This window comes from Bombus vosnesenskii, unplaced genomic scaffold, assembly GCF_011952255.1.
Source record: "Bombus vosnesenskii isolate JDL3184/JDL3185 unplaced genomic scaffold, Bvos_JDL3184-5_v1.1 scf7180000013266, whole genome shotgun sequence".
Classification (NCBI taxonomy): Eukaryota; Metazoa; Arthropoda; class Insecta; order Hymenoptera; family Apidae; genus Bombus; species Bombus vosnesenskii.
The window spans coordinates 990,029-1,009,036 of NW_022882926.1; the positions used below are offsets into that span (position 1 = coordinate 990,029).

General features: G+C 33.0%; 1 protein-coding gene across 1 annotated transcript; it reads right to left on the bottom strand.

Moving 5' to 3' along the window:
- Positions 1-1,482: 1,482 nt before the first annotated feature.
- On the bottom strand, positions 1,483-7,085 carry LOC117230138 (leucine-rich repeat-containing protein 15). Its single transcript, XM_033487260.1, has 6 exons — positions 6,647-7,085; positions 5,701-6,004; positions 5,125-5,353; positions 3,729-4,324; positions 2,969-3,371; positions 1,483-2,149 (listed from the first exon to the last, which is right to left on the bottom strand). Exons 1-6 carry the CDS (start codon positions 6,857-6,859, stop codon positions 1,528-1,530), a joined length of 2,367 nt encoding a protein of 788 aa, XP_033343151.1. The 5' UTR covers positions 6,860-7,085; the 3' UTR covers positions 1,483-1,527.
- Positions 7,086-19,008: the final 11,923 nt, after the last annotated feature.

The following is a 19,008-nucleotide window of genomic DNA, read 5'->3' on the forward strand; positions in this document are numbered from 1 at the left end:
ACCTATAATTCATAAGGAAATAAATAACAACGTACGAAATGTGGAGAAATAACATAAAACAGTAGCGGAAAGGATAATGATGATGTACTGTAACTGTTAATGATAAGAAAAAGGATATAAATATTTTTTATGTATAAATTTTTTTATGTATATATATGTATGTATAATTATCTCTTTCATAATAACTTAAATTTGTGAAAAACAGAAATATTTAAGAATTGAAATGATATTGAAAATATGCAAAAATGACTATTATACGTATATAATGATTGTTATACGAATATTAAAAACAACTTGGTGACAACATACGTTACATTCCTAGATACAAAATGTCTGTTTAACATCATTGTTTACTATTTAAGAGATTTACATTTTTCTGAACAACTATTGGAATTTTCTTCATGTGTTACGATAAATGGTACGTTTATTGCTCAAATTACCGGCTACGGTGCCAAGCTGACTCTAACTGTATTCAAGTTGATCTGAAATTACTGTAATTTTACAGTTCCTAGATTAAATCCTAATCCCTCAATGAAATATGTTGTTTCACGTGAGTAAAAGTATAATCAGCTGTAAGTTTCATTTCGTTATTAATTCTATACGCACACGCACATATATATATATAATGTTTTTAAATCTTTTGCATTGTGTTAGACGAAGAATGTATCTTTACATCCAACCATAGAAAAATATTTTTATACAATATTTTGACTTCTTTATTAAGACATTTGAATTATTATTACATACATAAGTTAAACTAATGTTATCTATTACTTACGAAAAATTTAGATCCACTCTAATATATCATGTAGCATGTGTAAAAAATTAATAGCAGATTACAAAGAAATATTGCAATTTTGAGAATGACGACTTCTTAAAGATAAGATAAATGTGATATGATATACGTACGTGCAAAAATTAAGTACTTAACGTAATCTAAAGATTTCCAATTAAAAATATAAAATAATCATAGTGTGTAAGAGATTCCTTGTATTTACCTTATCCTAACTTTGTCGTGTTAATTCGTTGATTTTTATTAATAAATACTTGGACTTATTAATGCTACACATTATATCATTTTGTATGATCTTTAAAACATTATGTTCGTCGCTTTTTAACTTTTAAATTTCTTTAAATAATAAATCTCCTAAGCAGTTATAATTTATCACCACTGAATTTTTTAAATATATGAATTTAATAAAATATAATAAAAGGTAAGCATAAAAGACGTTCGAGAGAAATATACCTTTATTGCGTGATCTAATAATTCGTAATCCTGGTTAATTGCACGTTTCATCTTTATTTAACTATTTTGGCAACATGTTTGATCGTTCTGAAGAATAATGCAAGTGCGTTATTACAAAATTACTTTTTCGTTGACAGTAATCAGTTTTATTTAATATCTTTCGATGGTAGATTAATGATTATGAATGTGATCATTTCGTAAAAGCTAGGTATTAAAAATATCAAAATATAATAACATTTCGTTTAAAAAATATTTTAATGAAATTGATAACAGATAGTTCTTCAAGAATCTTGTTCTGCGGTAGATTCTCTGTAACCGCTCTTAGGTTCTCTTCGAAGTTCTCTGATCACAATCGATCTACTAGAACCGACTGGTTGAATATCTGAGTCTTCGTCATCGGTCGAGTGCCCGTCGTAAACTGTGTACCTCCGTCGCCTTTTTTTTGAGTTCGGTGTTTGCGGTCTGGGTTGAATTCTTCCGCTTCCTGATTCTACAGAATCACTTATCACGCTTTGCCTTCTGGCTCTACGTGCCATATAGGCTCTAGAATTTTTCTGATTCTGTGGTAAAGCGGTTTCGCTGTTATCGACGGAGGTAGTTCTTTCTCTTCTGATTCTTTCGTGTCGTCGCTCTTCCCTTCTAAGCAAATCATCCTCACTCTGAATTCTCTTCTTTGTTCTCCTTGTTCTTCTATATTTATATCTTATGTTATCAGCAGAACCCATAACACGCGCAGAACTTGTTTCTACTGAAATTTCATCCAAATTATCTAAGGACCGGGCTAGTCTCGGCATTTGTACTGCTTCTTCGTAACTAGGTGGCCCTATTAATTCGAGAGGATGGATTCTTGGTTCTGGTGCACGTTCCAAATGTTCTTGTTGCTGTTGTTGCGTAGCTTGGTTTCTGTTGAACAATCAACAATTACTTTTTCTTTTCATGATAAAAAAATATTTAATAAAAACGATTTAATTGAATTGAGAGTAAATAATTGAAATGAGAATAGATAAAGTCAATTAAATATTTGGATTCTTATCTTGATAACTTTAAAAGAGATTTCATCAATATGGATTTTAAAAGAATACAACTTCCGAAAAGAGACACTTAGCTTTTGTAAATGAGATTTATAAAGGATTGTTAAGTATACAATCGTTAATTTATAACCGCAGCTATACTTTGATCTTTTTAAATAAACTTATTTCATTGAGGTAAAACAGATTTCTAATTTATTGTACATAGGTAATATTGTAATTTGTACAGATTGACAGATATAAAATGATAATTAAGAAAAGATGAAAATGTTCTTGAACTGTAATTTTAAATTTTGTAGTTAATATCACTATATCGGAAAAATTGCAAAGAATTATTTGTATAGTTCTCGTTTTCGTAATTTTAAAAGAAAATTCCTTACTATCTGTTTTATCTTTAGGGAAAACACTTTGTTCATTTAAAACAGATCGCTTATAAAGTTTTAACACTTTTTTTGGAATAGTTATTTTGTTTGCTATAGTCGAATAATTTTTTAATAATGCAATCCGTCTGAATTGAAATACTTTCGTGATTATTATCGTCAGTTTTAAATGGATAAGTAATCGTTTCAAATTAGATATTCATAATATCGTATATAAAAAATTTCAATATAATATTTTTTATTCTTAGAGAGTTCTTGTGTAGTTAAGTTTATAAATCGTGTAAGTCTGAATTCTTTAAAAGAGTCTTCCTCACCTTCTTTGTCTTAATAGTCTTAAAGTTTCCAATTGTTGTCTTTGTTCGATAGCTCTCCTTTTAATCCTCATCATATGTCTGATAGATATGAAAGTTCCACATAAAACAATGATTGTAAGAATAACGAGCATCACAAATCCCCAGGTTCTGTCCTTGTTGTAATAAACAGATCCATTCCATGCGTTGAAACAAGCAGTTAGCCAGGTATAACCAGATACGTTCGATGGACTTTGACAAAGCAAAGTTTGTTCCACAGTTTTTGCTGGTCGTTCAGTTAGAAAAGTATACAACATGTATAAGTCTTCACAGTCGCAACGCCATGGGTTATCCTCTAATTTTACGTTGTTTATATCTGGATTGTTTCGAAAAACTTCTGGATTTATAGCTTCTGTCAAACGATTTCCTAAAAATTTAAAAAGTTTGCTATCATTAAAAAAATTCGAATAATTCTAAGCATTATCAAAACAATTGATTAACAACTATTGTCTGAGCAAATTAGTAATCGGTTATTTAATTTTCCTCGCTACCTCTGTGTCATAAATTTAATATGATAAGATGCTAATTAAAATTAACATTAATCGTTAAAAAAATTTATCGGTTGTTTAGTTTTGAAAATTAACGTCTACGATGTATTTCGATTGGTCGACTTATACACGATACACGAGCAGGTAAATCATTAAAGAGATACGTTTCAAAAATACTTGAAGATCTCAAGATAGGTATGGTAGCAGATCTATCGATAAACTGGTAAAAATCAAACCTGATAAGTCGATTCTTAGTAGTTGCGGTAACTGAAGAAACGTATCGTTGAGCACCTCGATTATTCTATTTTGCCTTAAATCTAAATTCTTCAGTGATGTGGATTTTAATTTTGCTGGAAGCCTTTGTAGTCGATTATCACTCAAAATAACGCTCCTTATTTTTGGCATGTTTGCCAAGAAGTTTCCATTTAGATCACTTATCAAGTTTGACGATGCGTCTAACGTTGCTACCGTTGACGTGAAGTTTGGAAGCTCGTGCAAAACGTTGTAGGATAAGTTGAGCAATTTGAGTTCAACATTTTCGTGAAATGTCAATGGGTGAATCACTTCCAAGTAATTGGCAGACAAATCTAATACTTGCAGTTTCACTAGACCCTCGAACGTGCTCATATTCAATTTTTCAACTCCATTCGCGTTAAGGTAGAGGAAGCCGAGTTCTCTATTTTTAGCGAAGATTCGATCCGGCAGCATGCGAATCATATTGCGGGATAATCGAGCCTGAGTCAATAAGGGAAATCCGTGTAGACCTGGCCTATCCAGATTACATCTCGACACGTCCAGCTTCTTTAGTTTCGAGTGTGTCAATGTCGAGTTTCTGAAAATAAAATATTCACGATATTGTTTATGTAAGTGTAAAATAGGCTAACATACTCAACTGTTAAAATATTAAATTGGGTTTCATTTATCTTTCTTTCTTTTTTATTTTTAAAAGTTAAAGACGAAATAGTTGTAAGGATAGCAATTTTTATATTTTTACACAAAATCAATATTTCTTATGGGGTTCACTACCTCTTACTTGTGTTACTTTTTCATAGAGAGATGTAATATCTTTCTAAATTTAATAGCTTCAGTAGTATAATAAGAATACGGAAAGAATAGAAAAAGACTGGTGTATATAATAAGATAATAACTTGATAGGCTGGTAATAATAGAAAAGAATCTAATGCTTCTTAGAAAATATTATGTTCTAGATCGTATAATATTAATTTGAAGAGGAAATTATAAAATTTCGTTCATTCTCTAATTAAAATTAGAATAACGGCTGCAAATTTAATTAGTTGCGAGTAATTGGCTTCGTTCTTACAGTTTCTTATTCCTTTCAACGTCATCCTGTAATGTCACATGTTCTTAATATTTTTCATATTTGTATAGTAAAAAATAGATTTTTTATGCGAATAACGACGTAACGATCATACTGTACGATAATACAAACGAAAATTGATATCGCAACCAGAGTTGCAGAAACAGTTATACATGTAAGACTATGATTTTAATTTTTTGTTTTGGATATTTCTTCATAACCAAAACTGAATCATCTTTCGTATTACAATTAATTCTCAAACGTTGTCCTCGGCTTAAGGAATAGTTTCTTTGCTTAGAATTTCGATTGCTTACCTCGTGCTGTAGACTAAGGTAGGATTGTTGGACAGTCGAAGCTCTTCAAGCGCTGGAAATCCATTGAAAGTATCGGGTCTTAAGTAATTTAAGTGGCAGTCAGACATATCGAGCCACTGTAATTTTGGACTCCATGTTTTGTCAATGTTTTTCAGTGGGTTTCCCATTAACGTAAGCATAGTCAGTGCTGGTAGATTATCCAACGATGTATTAGTGAGTTGCCGTATCTCTGTTAAATGAAAAGGCGTTAAAAACAAACTCGATGGTTAACAATTAAAGTTTCTTCTCAGAAGCGTATTTACATCGAGGAATAAATTTACGGTGTCCTTATACGTATTAAATATATTATTTAGCTACTGTCGCTTTCAATGAAAGAATTAAACAAATAAATCTTCCGAATATTAAATAAAATTTAATTGGTACTTGTATTTGGAATTTCGGTTTTTATATCTTTGAAAATTTATTTGAAATAAAAGCCTTGGAAAATTCATGTTTACGATGAACAAAGAATAATTGAAGAGTACGTAACAAGTTTATTATGAAAATATTCATATAATTAATGAAATATAATTGTACCGCAGTAACTAGCATCCAAAGCTTCGATACTGGCGCTCATTAATCCCTCCAATTTGGATAATGGATTTGTGGATAGGTGTAGAACCGTTAACGATGGTAGTTGTCCTAAGGATCTGATGTCAACGACGTCTTTTATCTTGTTGTCGCTTAGATCCAATCGTCGTAAACTTTTCAAAGACCTTAAATCCTCGGGCAACGAACTTAATTTATTTCTTGCTAAATTCAGGTATTGTAAATCTGTGAGTCGCGTAATATCATCGCTGATATTCGTTAATAGATTGTTGGATAAATTTAATTGTTCTACCTAAAACATAATTAAAAGATGATTGTCACGAAATAGTTAATAAATCGTTCTTTAAAACGTTGCCAATATCGAATGCACATTCTTGTAACTGGTATGTCATCATTTCTTGTACGTAACGTTTTATGATCAATACATGACATCAATCTATAAAAGATTATTGCTCATATCTCATAAGATTGAAATCCATTGTGTCCAAAGTTATTACAGATAATATAAAATTTCATGTGAAATGATATTTATAATATCAGAATACAATTTATATAACGTTGATTGATTCTCAAAGCGAAAACGTATTAATGATTCGAACGAAAAATTTCGTACATGTGTATGCATGCATATTTTCATACTGCAGTACTTCTACGTATGTTGACATTGCTATTTTTACATAGTTCGACATATATAGTACTTTTACATATTTTTACATATGCAAGATACTCTTCAAGATACTCATTTCCTTTCTCTACCGGTACATTTGTAGTAATGACTCATTCTTAGTTGCTTTTTTAATCATTAACGCGATAAAGCATAGAAAATGTCTGTTACACCGCCATTACCAACACTCGCAAACACTTTTTTTCTTCTTTCCAACACTACGAAGATGAATTCGTCATTAGCTTAATCTTACAGAGAGAATTCACCTACCACGTCGCTTATATTTTCAGGAAACACTTCCAAGCCTTGTTTTGAACACATGACAGTTCTTGGTTGTTGGCTGAGGTGGCACAAACATCTCGTAGGGCAAGTACTTTGACACATCGTGATCGAGAAAATCGAGAAAATTCCTAAGTACGTGGCTAACAAAGATAGCAAACCATGAGGCGACATTATCCGGTCCTTCATATTGTCTACTATCATACGCGATCGCGTGAACTTCCATAGAAATCACATTTTCATTCGGAAGCGGACTCAGATTCTTGTTAATAGAAACGTGGCAGGAATTTCTATGTCAACTTTCGACTGTACATTTTCACTGTTCTTTTCTTTGAAGTTTCGTGGAATGAAGATGAACGGTTGCGGATCAATGAGTGGGCCAACAGTACTCGGAACCGTCCTGAAAACTACTGAGTACTTATCTTTGATAAGTAACGTGGGATATGCCACATGATATCTCTGTAAGATAACTGGCGCGTACGACGAGGTGTGGAGAACATTATTTCCAGTGATAGTAAAAAAAATCCAAGTGATATATCGACAAATGCACCTGTTATTCGTCTAAAAAATTACGATCATCGTTATATATGAATTATTTACATTTACTGGAACAAATTACGAGGTGGTAAAATTCGAAGAGTGTTAAGTACAAAAATTGAATATTTAAAAAATCATTAGAAAAGTACTACTACCTATTGTTACAAATATGCCATGTTCTTCTATACATTTTATTGTGATGAAAGAAAATATAGAAAGATTAATTATCGTTGATACTTAAGAAATATTAATGGGACTATTGCAGGAAGTATATTTAAAAAACTAGTTTATGGAAACTTTTTCTGACAGAAGGATACAGTGAATCGTCTGTGAATTGAAATTTGAATGGGCAGTCCAGTGGAAAATATAAGACATTAGATAAGTACCTCAAGCATCCGAAAAGCCGATATTGAGGCGGCCATCTCCGCAGTCTAAGTCTCTTTCGGCTGACCCATGCGGATATTTTCCCCTTTCCCCAACTACTGTCGATGTATTACAACCTTTTTTTATTAATCCAACAGGGCAGCATCTAAGGTTTTCTGCAGACTGGAACAACCGCAACCCGGAATTATGTCGATAACCAACGTCAATACAATACAGTAGCAAGAATGCGATGAGCACGTTGGACGTTAATCCATAAGATATTTAAGAGATAAAAGGATAAAAATTCTCCTTGCTATTTTCATTTTCATTTCCAAGTTCTAATCGCACAGCCTTACTTCAGTTAGTACTGGTATCTGAATATGGCCATTCGATTTTAACTTTCTCGTAAGATAGTTCTAATTTCAATGAAGCACTTCATTCGCGTACCTCGTTACATATCCTTGGCTGCTGTAAGGAAACAAATAGCGACCAACGTAGAGAAATTTACCGAGATTACAGCCTAGCATAATAAAATAATAGCTACAGTTTACAAAGAGAATGCTCGCTACTTATCAAGTACCTACAATGTAGAACGTGTGAATCAATGCATGCGATAAGAATTTAGTTAAAGTTAGATAGCTGTGACATGCACCGATAAAGGCTCCTCCCTTCGTGTTGATAGATTTAAAAAAGTCGTTATCCGCGCAGGACTGTGTCTCTCTCTTTTTCACACGTCCGGTTGGTCCAATGGGGATGATAGGTCACACCCTCGGGAGGGTGCAACCGGTTTAGCCAGCGCCGGCGCTTAGCCGACGGCTTATCCAGTAGGGACAAGGACGCGCTACTTCTACCTGTTGATATACTAAACCAACCCCTTCGTGGAGATTTTGCAAATCCACAGTTCCACACCAGACATTTGGTCACGCCCTCCAACCTGAAGATTACACGAATTCTTTGCATTCTTGTACCTGCTACTATCCACCTACTCTTCCGGCTCGTTATAACCAGATTCTATGAATTTCAAACATTGAAGCTACGAGCTTTTAATCATCTTACGCCGAATATTACGTTATTAGAACAACGCCACGCATTCGCCAAGCAAAAATTAAATATTGGGTTATGGAACGAAGAGTACTTTGCATCACGATGATGGTTATTCAATGGTTTCTGTATGGGTTTGATTATCAAGCCTGTATCGATTTCCTATTTCTAATTTCAAGTCACAACCGGTGGATATACTGCAACGTATAGTTGTAATAAAAAAAATCGGCGCTCCTTAATACGGAGAATGTGAAGTGGCGTTGATTAATAAAATTTGATTAAAAGTAAATTTGGTGTCCAAAGACACGATTCCGTGTTTAGTATTTAACAAATTATTAAGCGACAATCCATATATAAATTTTAAAATTTATATACTTCTTAGTTAAACACTGGAATATACGGAAATAGACAATTCTAATTCAATCGAACGAACATGATAGATTTGAAGTGAACGTTTTTCTATTCTCAATAAAGTTGCTATATGTAATATTGTTCAGTTCTTTTACGTTTCATTGTTAGGTGAAAAACTGTTTCCCTGCAAATGTTCGAATCAACGCGTCGATACCCATTTGAAAAATATGTAATCTTGCAGAGACCGAAGTATGTATCGTCTCGGTATGACAAATCAAGAGAGAAAATACATACTTCTTGCCCGTTATCTCGAAGAATATTAACGAGTATATCTATTCTCATCTGTCAGCCGTTTAGTAACAGAATCAAAAGGTAACAAACGTATTCTATGCGTATTTCTGGCAAAGCCGCGGTTACCATTATCGTAAAGGCACTACCCATCCAGACAACAAAAATTCATCCGGCAAACTCGCTATTGAGGCCAGCTATACGAAACAGTTGCTGGAGAAGATATTACGTTGCTACTATCTGGCCTGGTAGATTCTGTCCTGTATGTCTACGTAGGTATATATATATATATATATATATATCTATATACTATATACATCTCTCTATATATTTTTAACGCCTTCATTTCCGGCCACGTTGGGACACCGGAAATAGCGGGACGATACCTCGCGGTGTTTCAGGTATTGATCAGTTCGAGAACTGGGTACCACCCACCCTCAGCGGGTGGGGGTGCACCCTCTGCAGACTGGAAGCTTCGACCCCTGTACCGACCCCCTCCCTTTTACCCTCACTACCGGCGTCGCTCGTGACGCCCCCATCCGCCTCCACCTCCATCCCCTTCTCTCTGCCAACCTGCAGTTTCAACTGCCCTCCACCCACCGTGCCTCCATCCCCTGCGACCCAGCTACGAGCCATCGAAGACGAATCTTTAGATATCGCCGTCGTCTCCGCTCGGATCTTCGGGTTACGCTTCAGTAGGCTCTTCGGAAATAAAACGGGGACGAGTTTGCATTGGTATCGTTTGCACGGTAGCTTCTTCTCAGGAGACGTTTCAGGATTTGCCACAGCTACTTTATGGACCGTTTAATTGGAAATACTGCGACATGGAATTTCTTTGAAGATTAAACCGCAATTCTTCAGAATGTTACGTTGCTGTTGTGTTTAATATGATATTTCTTTCGTCGAATTAATGAGAATTACGTAGTTACGTGTTAGATCCAAGTTGTTTTTTTCGAACGTGATAAGCTTGGAACCACAGAGTCGTCTGACGTGGAAGCTTGATGGGAGGGTCGAACTCGCGCTTTTTATGCTTATTACATATTTATCCTGAGAAAAAATTGCTCTTCCAAGAAACTTTTATCATTTTCGACTCTATGTTGCAAAGAAGATGGCAAATAGTTTTGCATTGGATTTAGTTTTATCTATTCGTAGAACAAAGTATACTGTAAAATAGTATGCTGACAGGAAATTTGACTCGTAGATATCAAATACGAATAAGAGAGTGTCATATTCGTTGAATGTCTTCTATTAAATCCTACGTATTAATTGCCAATTCCTTGCTAATTCATGCGAAAGTACAATGATACGTAAATTGAAATTACTTACATATACATATATCTTAGAGATACATATCTCTCCGATCTCTAATTACTTACGTATAGTTTATGCTACTAGTTTCGACGGGAGTTTAGGAACGAATATCCTAAAGTTCTATGCAAAACTATTTTTTCTTTACAAAAAGCACTGACTGTTGTAATTAAGGTAATTTTCGTGCTTAACTTACTCGTTTATCACCTTTCGACATTAGAAACGGGGAAAAGATACTTTTGCGGGGGTTATACACGCGAGTTGTGAGATTCCGGAGTGATTTTATTTTCCCTAAAGCCACCCCCGCCACGCAATGGCTCTAAGCTCGGTTATAAATAACGGCTTATCTTTTGTCGGCTTCAACGCCACTGCGAGTCTGTACAAAGGCAAACTCCACTCCTCAGAACGACCCTACCCACCACCTTTTATGCCTTGTAAGGGGGCGCGTAAAAGAAGACGTCTTTCGGAACGTGCACTCGTAATTGCTGTGGCATGTATCTGAATTAAATCCAGCGGTTTGTCGTGGTCTTTCCGCATCGACAGGCATGCACAGATTGTACGTACAGATTTACGGTATCCTGTACGTGGCTTTGTCCTACGGGTTTACCCTACGTTCCAATGTTTGGGATTGTTATCGTAATTCCAAGTGTTGATGCATTATTAAAATTAGTGGAGTCGGAATACATAATAAATGCAAGGATTTTTTAACGAAAGGGGTACAGAAACAATTAAATTGCAAGTAAAAATAAAAAACACTAAAATTATTTCATTTGAAGGTATGAAATTATAGGTGTTTTATGATATATATATTACCTATATTTTGATAATATACGAACTTTCGATGATAATGTGTGCATATATGTATATACATAGATTATTTTTGTGTTCTTCAGAAGGTGATAAGTACAGAAAGAGTTAAAGTTGTAATATACAAAGTTTAAGATTTTTTTGATGATTGCAGCAAGATAAAGTGGATTGAAAATTATAAAATATGCGAATTTAATTAATATATAAAATTTTTAAATTTCGGGCTTCACATCCGAATCGTACAACAGTGATACCGATTAAATCCTTCGAGATTAATTAGTTCGTTTTAGGTAAATTAAACACCAGTGTTGATACTAAAATTAAGGAATTTTCAGGAAATGGAGTTGTTTAACTCGTATGTATTTAGTATAGTCGTGTGTGTGTTGTGACAGATTTTAATACTTTACTTGTTACTCAATGTTTCTATAAAGTATCTGTAATTGCAATCTAATTATATCACATATTATCGATATTGTAAATATATAAGAAACTTTATTTGAGCCTTGTAACCTTCCTATAGCAGACATGTACGTAATTAGATTAGCTACATTTAGACATCGTAAGTAAACTTCTTGCATTACGTAGTACAACAATTTGCTAGTATTCGTGAAATATACGCAAAACTACAAAAGTGTCAAGTTTTTTTTTTATCTAGTTTATCAGCTATCTTTACCAGACTCTGATTAGACACCAAACAGATTACGTTATAATTTTGTCATATTTATCACTTTGTTAAGTTAACCAACGATACGTTTTCTGTTTTGCTGCTGCGATATCACCCACCACTAAGTTGTTATTGCCGTGCAACTAGCTAGCTTAAGTATGTAGCTAGATTTCTCGCTAATATTTGAATGGATGCCGGCTATTTGTGGTTCAGTGCGTCTTTAACAAGATCAGAGACATTGAGGTGCGGGACCCTCGCGAGGATGAGGTGCAACGTACACAGCAAGATACGCGTGTGTTTGAGTCTCCGTCTACGTATACACGTCTATAAAATATACGTTGGGTCCGTGATACCGCGCACATCTGTTGGTGCTCCCAAACTATGGAGAAAGAGAAGGACACGCCAAACCTTGGCATCCTCGATGTTTCCGTAGCATTGTTTAATCGTCGTCCGGACCTATCCTTCGTTTGCTGTCGTTTCTATTCGCCTTCTCTTTCCTACGTTCGTCTCCCTGCTCTCAGACGATGTAAATCCGTATTGGAGTTCCGCACGAAGCCTGTAACCCTGAAACAGGATCCTGTTCGAGCGAGTGACGATTAAAGGTCGTAGGTGGAAGAAGCGCCGCGTTAAGGAGAGTACAAATTAAGATTCGAGGGAAATCAGACTTTGATGTCACAATTTGGGTAATAAATCGTTTCGCGTGGTGTAAACGTAAGTAAGGAAAAATTTAAAGAAGATAGAATATCGAATCACATCGCGGTGTATTTAGAAGATTTTGCAGATAACTTTAATTTGGGTTATCATCTTTGCGTCGAAGTAATTATATTATTACTATGTGAATACGTAAAAAATGTCTTGTTTCATGAAAGTAGATGAAATTTATTGTTTAAGAAGAGAAATGCTAGTAAACAAAATATAGATATTTTTTATGTTATATGTATATTCATTGTGAAAGGAATATAAGTAGTAAATAATTACATAAACTAATAGAACAATTAAGTAAGCAGTGATTAATGTCAGCCAGAGTTCTCTGTTAACATAATATAAATGTACAAAGAAACTACCAGTAACATTCATCATATGTAATTCATACACACACACAATATATATGATATACATGAAATGATACAGATACAAGGTAAACATCTACAGGTAAAGTTTACAGATACATCAATTTCTGCGCGAATAAGAAGAGATACGGGATTTAACTTTTTCAGATCAAGGTTTTTTCAAGGAAGATATTTACTTGGAATGTTGATTTCAAAATTTGTTCACTAAAAATTTGTTGTTATTATATTATTATTATGTTGTTGTTATTTGTTGTTATATCTGGTGATTTCCATAAATTGACAATTATCATTGTAGCATTTTCTTGCCATAAATTGTCATACCGTGAAAGGTTCACACATATTTATAGTAGTTGAATTAAAAAGTTCGAAGATACAGATTCATTTGATTGTGTTATTATATCGAACTTATGTAAAATATACAAGATATAAAGCCTGAAAACTTGGTTAAAACAACGTCTCAAACAGTGAAAAATGCTAATTCATTTTCGAAATATTGGTGTCACTAAATAAAACCACAATTGTTATGTTAGAACGAATTAATTCGTTCTTGATCCTCCTCCGTTCTTGAATACATTGAAATACGCACTATATATTTCGAGATCTAAACAAGAAAATGTTAACGAAAAGTGAGAAACATAACTATAAAAATGCTGTAAAATTAATTTATTTATTGTTTACATGTCGTATCTATGTCTATTAGCTTTCTTACTATATTTTCCTCGTGGTTACAATTATATAACAAAATAAATAAACAATATGTTTAGACTAGATTAGGACATTTTTAAAGAACAAATAAATAAACTATTAATCTATTTTACAAACGATGAAGATTGATCATTTCTTCTATTTAATTATAAGCAGGAACTTTTATGGCGTAAGAAAATCGATAGGGTTGATATTACTTCTCCGCACTTTGATTTTGTTCGTAACAATCGTTCGCTATAGTATTCGTTCGTTATAGCATATTCCACTATATAGTACATCAGTCGTGAAATTGGTGTTGAAATTTTCAAGCATAACGAGATGTATTAAAATAGATCTTCTAACATACTGTCTCGTTAGAACTGTCCAAACTAAATATCGTTAGCATGCTATTAAAATCAAAGCGATGAAAGATAACAAAAATATTATGTATATGTCTGTGCAAATTAAGTATCGTCACACCGTTCTCCTGCTAAGGAGGCGGCGATGTCAGAACATTCTTCGTGGATGAGCATATTTCATAGCGCTATCTGAGAACCGGTGTACATCCGAATATGCCTAAAGAGTCGAAAAGATTGCGTCGTCTACGCCAGGCAACATGCCAATCTTGCTCGATGCTTTTTATTGCCGCGATAAGCGGCTGTCCTGTCTGCTTCTCACACCCCCAACAAGAAAATACCCGACGAAACGTTACGAATGTAATCTTTACTTCTGTACCGCTCCTTAATGGACGGTTTCGCTCCTTCGTGCCACGTAGCACGCACTAGCGACTAAGTTTAAATCTCTTGCAGATTTGACAGAATGTATCTTCTTTATGGCAAAGAGGGAAAAATGAGATAAACTTTTGTAGTGTTTAGATAAGGGTTAATAGAAACAAAAGGCTATATACCTACTTAAAAGCAATTGAGGATTTATTTTACGAGTCTTTATGTCGTTATATATAAATTTGTATATTTATATATTACGTACAAATTTCTAATGTGTAGTATGTGTATGTACTTCGTCAACCCACAACCTAAACACATTTTTTTATCGTTAACAAATTTCTCAAGTTGATCTTTTTGCACGAGTTTTATATTTACATTAAACATCCTCTTATTTCTGATTCAGATATAAAATTTGAGGATCGCAATATGAGTATAAAGGGAAAAGTAGCTAAACTGTAGATATATCAAAGTGAATTGGAGAACTGAATTGATTCAATGCTCTTAATTTACGTTAAAGCCATTGACGTGTCTGCATAATATAGATACTACGATATGCATATACATATATACTTGTATCAAATCATTCCACAAATTTGTATGCACCTTTCTAGGCTTATTAAAAAAAAGTGAGTGATAAAAATCATTTTAAGAAGATAGAATGAAACTGCTGTTATCAAGATGCAGAGGAATTGCATAAAATAATGACGAATGGCTATATCATTGATTGAAATGAATCACAACATCGTATCTTTTTATTGCTTCATTATGAATGAGAATTATAGGAATTTATGGAATGACCTTGGTATTAAATCAGTAAAATCAATCTTTATGTGGAATTATATTTTAATATACATATATTTTAATGTACGCGGTTTTGATACAGTTTGAATTGCATACTATTAATAAAAATCGAGAGTTATTTCCACCACATTTCTTATGTTGTCCATGACATTCTCTTATAATTTTGACAGGCCTCATTAAAAACATCTTGTCGTGGTCTAAACTGTATTTTAGTCGTATTGTTTAAATTGTACATTAGTAAAATTCCTTAATAACGATTTAATTTAAGATGATATTACTGCACTAAAAATTTAGAAATTTAGAATTTTAGATTAGGGATCAGGCAGTTGTGAGTATGAATTTAGTTTTAACTTAAATACCTTGATGATACGTTATGAAAACGATATGTGGCAATCGTAAATTTAATCTTTTTGATAATTGCAGAATTAAACAATTTCTTAAGTTCTGTATAATGTGATCTTTTATTATTCCATTTTGAGAATTTTATTATTTTTTTATTTTCAGTAATATCAATGATTTGCGTACTGTAGTATAAATTTGCAATGGTAAAGGAACATTATGTTTTCTATATAATATTAAATGAGAGTGCAATTTTATAAATACTGTTGATCAAAGATCAATCATACTTTATCGAAAGAGCTCGAATCACGTGTGGAAATAGAGAGGAATACTTCGATTTATTGAGAAAATTTTCGGTAACGCAATACCTTAAGAGCTATTTTGTTCAACGTCAATGGAAATTCGATAAATCGTCTTTACGTTATGCTTAAAGCTTTCCTATAATGAGCCAATCAGGACGTTCTGCGATTAAGTTCGTTGCGCCGCAAAACTTAACTTAGAGAACCTCGACAGTTCTTTGAAACTTGGAAACTTTGATCCATCTCCGCCTATAAACCTCCTTCTAGAAGTTTTTAACTTTTTCCTTAGATAAGGTAAGCAACCTTGCCTGTCATTTAATGAAGATCGTATTAGAATGTACTACTTCGTATCAGCTTTCGCGTCACAACCTAAACTTATTCTGCATATAAAGAGATTATATCAACTTTAATCACAATACGTATATTCTTGCGTTGCTCACGTTAACTCATTGCCAGTGCGCCTACATATCTGCAATCCGTTCAACTGCGATGTCTGGAACGAGCGTACATATATGTCGTAGACAGACTTTATCATAAATAAATTATCGTATTACAAATTCTATCGTCTTCACCTGAAATTTTTTTCAAAATAGAGAAACAATTTAAAAAGATTCTAATTTTATACTCAAATTAATACAAAGTATTTGCTCAAAGAAAATATTTAGAAATATCAATTTGCTTGTTGATACTTTGGTTCATGTTATTAATTTATACACAAAATATAAACATTGGGTTATACCTAATAAGTTTAGAGATAAAACTAAAAAAAGTAAATCCTCTTATTTTTCAGTTTTTAATGAGATTGTAACACACAATCGAACTAAAAAGATCAACTACAGAGCTTGTTCAATTGCATTCTTGTCTAATTCCTTGTGAGTTCAAGATGAAAATAAATTAATTAGAAAATTAATCTTGTTTTTATTTGTAGTTGAAATAAAAGTTAGTCTAAACGCTTATTACAGTCAGTCGCGAAAGTTCACATAATCTATGAAATTTTGAGTATCTGACTAACCAGAGACACTAAAAAGGAATTTAAAAAGTTGAAACGTTTAATTCATAAAAATCTTAGGATAAAGTTATATCAAAAATCACAAAACCTTTAATTTTTTCAACACGAAAGAAATAGCAGATCATTATTGGTACTTACTTTAGGAAAAGGAGGAGGAAGCTAAAACATATTAAATATAATATTAAGCTTATTATTACTTAAAAATTTTTCATGTAAATATAACAGGTGTATGTAATTTTTACAACATTGTATTTTATATTTCTTTACTTCTTCTTTTTTAATAAAGGTGAATGTGAATAAATTGTTACACATTAGCGATATATCTATATTTTAGTGTGTCAAGAAAATTTGTAAAGTTAACATTTTTACTATAACATTTTACATTTAAGGGATGTCTATCTATGTAAAAACCATATATTTTTATGGTGTACAAACAATATAGACAAAATAACAAATTTTCTATCTTATATCAGAAGAAAAATTTTCTAGAAAATACTTACCTTCCTACAATAATGATTAATCTCAATTGCGGATACTTACAATATTTCACATGTGGGAAATTACATAGGTAAAAGTACGATAACCAAAAATTGCAGATGATCATATCAGGTTTATCTTAGTCGGAATATAAAGGATTAGGCGTATTTCAGACACGGCAGTTATTTTCAATTACCCTTCGACCCCCTTCAGTTGCATCCCCACCCTGTTCGAATGTAGCCCGGCCCGCTCAGGGCCGTATAATGTATGCGAGATAAAGGCCAAAGAGGCGCCGTCGTAGACTAAGATATTACAGAGAAATGGTATAAGGTGTGGAAGGTGGTGGCTGGGGGAGTTGGTTGCAGGGTAGCTGGATACGGTAGCGCGGGGAAAGGGGTACCCATAACTTATCGCAGATTTAAGGCTCTTAGACTTAAGGGACTCTAATAATAATATAGCGCCATTCCGCCACCGTTATATGGAATTCTAGTACATGTACTGTATAGCATAGCTAAGAATTCTCTATCATTTAACCCTTTAACGTACAACTTTCTGCGACCTGACCTGTCAAATATGCATAGTTTCTTTTAGCGGAATTGTTTCTTAGCAGTATGTTCCTTTTTCGTAAATTTTAATGTTAATAAAAGTTATGTTTTGTTATAGAATACACTTAAATAGATGCCAAATATAAAGTAAGAAATGAAAGAGAGAAAGTGTTTCTATAAATATGAAAATGCGATCGTTCATTGGCACCAAAAACGTGTTAAAGACGTTCAGTTAACTGTGCCTGAGCGTTAAGGTCAAAAAATATTGTGTAAAAGTAGTATATATATATATATATATATATATATATATATATATATATATATATATATATTGTATATGCAAATACATATATTACCGTTCGTCTGGACGATTGCGTAAGTTGATACGAAGTAATTTAATTAGAAAAATACAAATTAAAAACTAATAAGCTGAAGATTTAAGGCGATTTTATCCTTTCTATTTAGTATAGTATTGTTTCGTACATGCCGAAATTGACACCTGTATGAATATGTCAATAAAGTTCTTTAGCCTCGACTCGTTTGGTTTTTAAGCTGTAGATTCTCAGATAAAGAAGATTCTGCTAAACTGATTGAGGAATATTATTGTAATTAACTTAATCAACAAGATTTAATTCGCTAAACGTCGCAAACTGATAAAGTTCCGTTACAAAGTGAGCGAAGAAGCGTTTGCATATTTATGAGTGATTCCAGGTAGAACTTTTTGACTGAAACAATGTTTATATATTCTACTACTTATATGATCTAAGATTGTTTCTTTAAGCCTTTTACTACACACATCAAAAAAAATTTTTTTCAAAATAACGAGTAGGAAAGTTTGATCTCTAAACGCTAATAGCAAAGTAATGCTTTCAATTATATCTACAATCGTTTTCCAAGGAGAAGATGGTACCTAATATAATCAATGCTCTCAACTGATATACGAAGTTGAGAACTCCTTGTTAATAGTTTTAATAAGGAAATATGCTAATTTACAATAATATTGACTCTAATAGACTAACTCACAATAATCTTGAATCTTAAATTA

Bases quoted from the DNA above. Each gene is read 5' to 3' on its own strand.
- LOC117230138 (XM_033487260.1), bottom strand. From the start codon at position 6,859: ATGATAGTAGACAATATGAAGGACCGGATAATGTCGCCTCATGGTTTG. The intron at 6,005-6,646 runs GTAGGTGAATTC...ATTATGTTTTAG, and splicing joins CTGAAAATATAAGCGACGTG to GTAGAACAATTAAATTTATC. The intron at 4,325-5,124 runs GTAAGCAATCGA...TTTTATTTTCAG, and splicing joins ACCTTAGTCTACAGCACGAG to AAACTCGACATTGACACACT.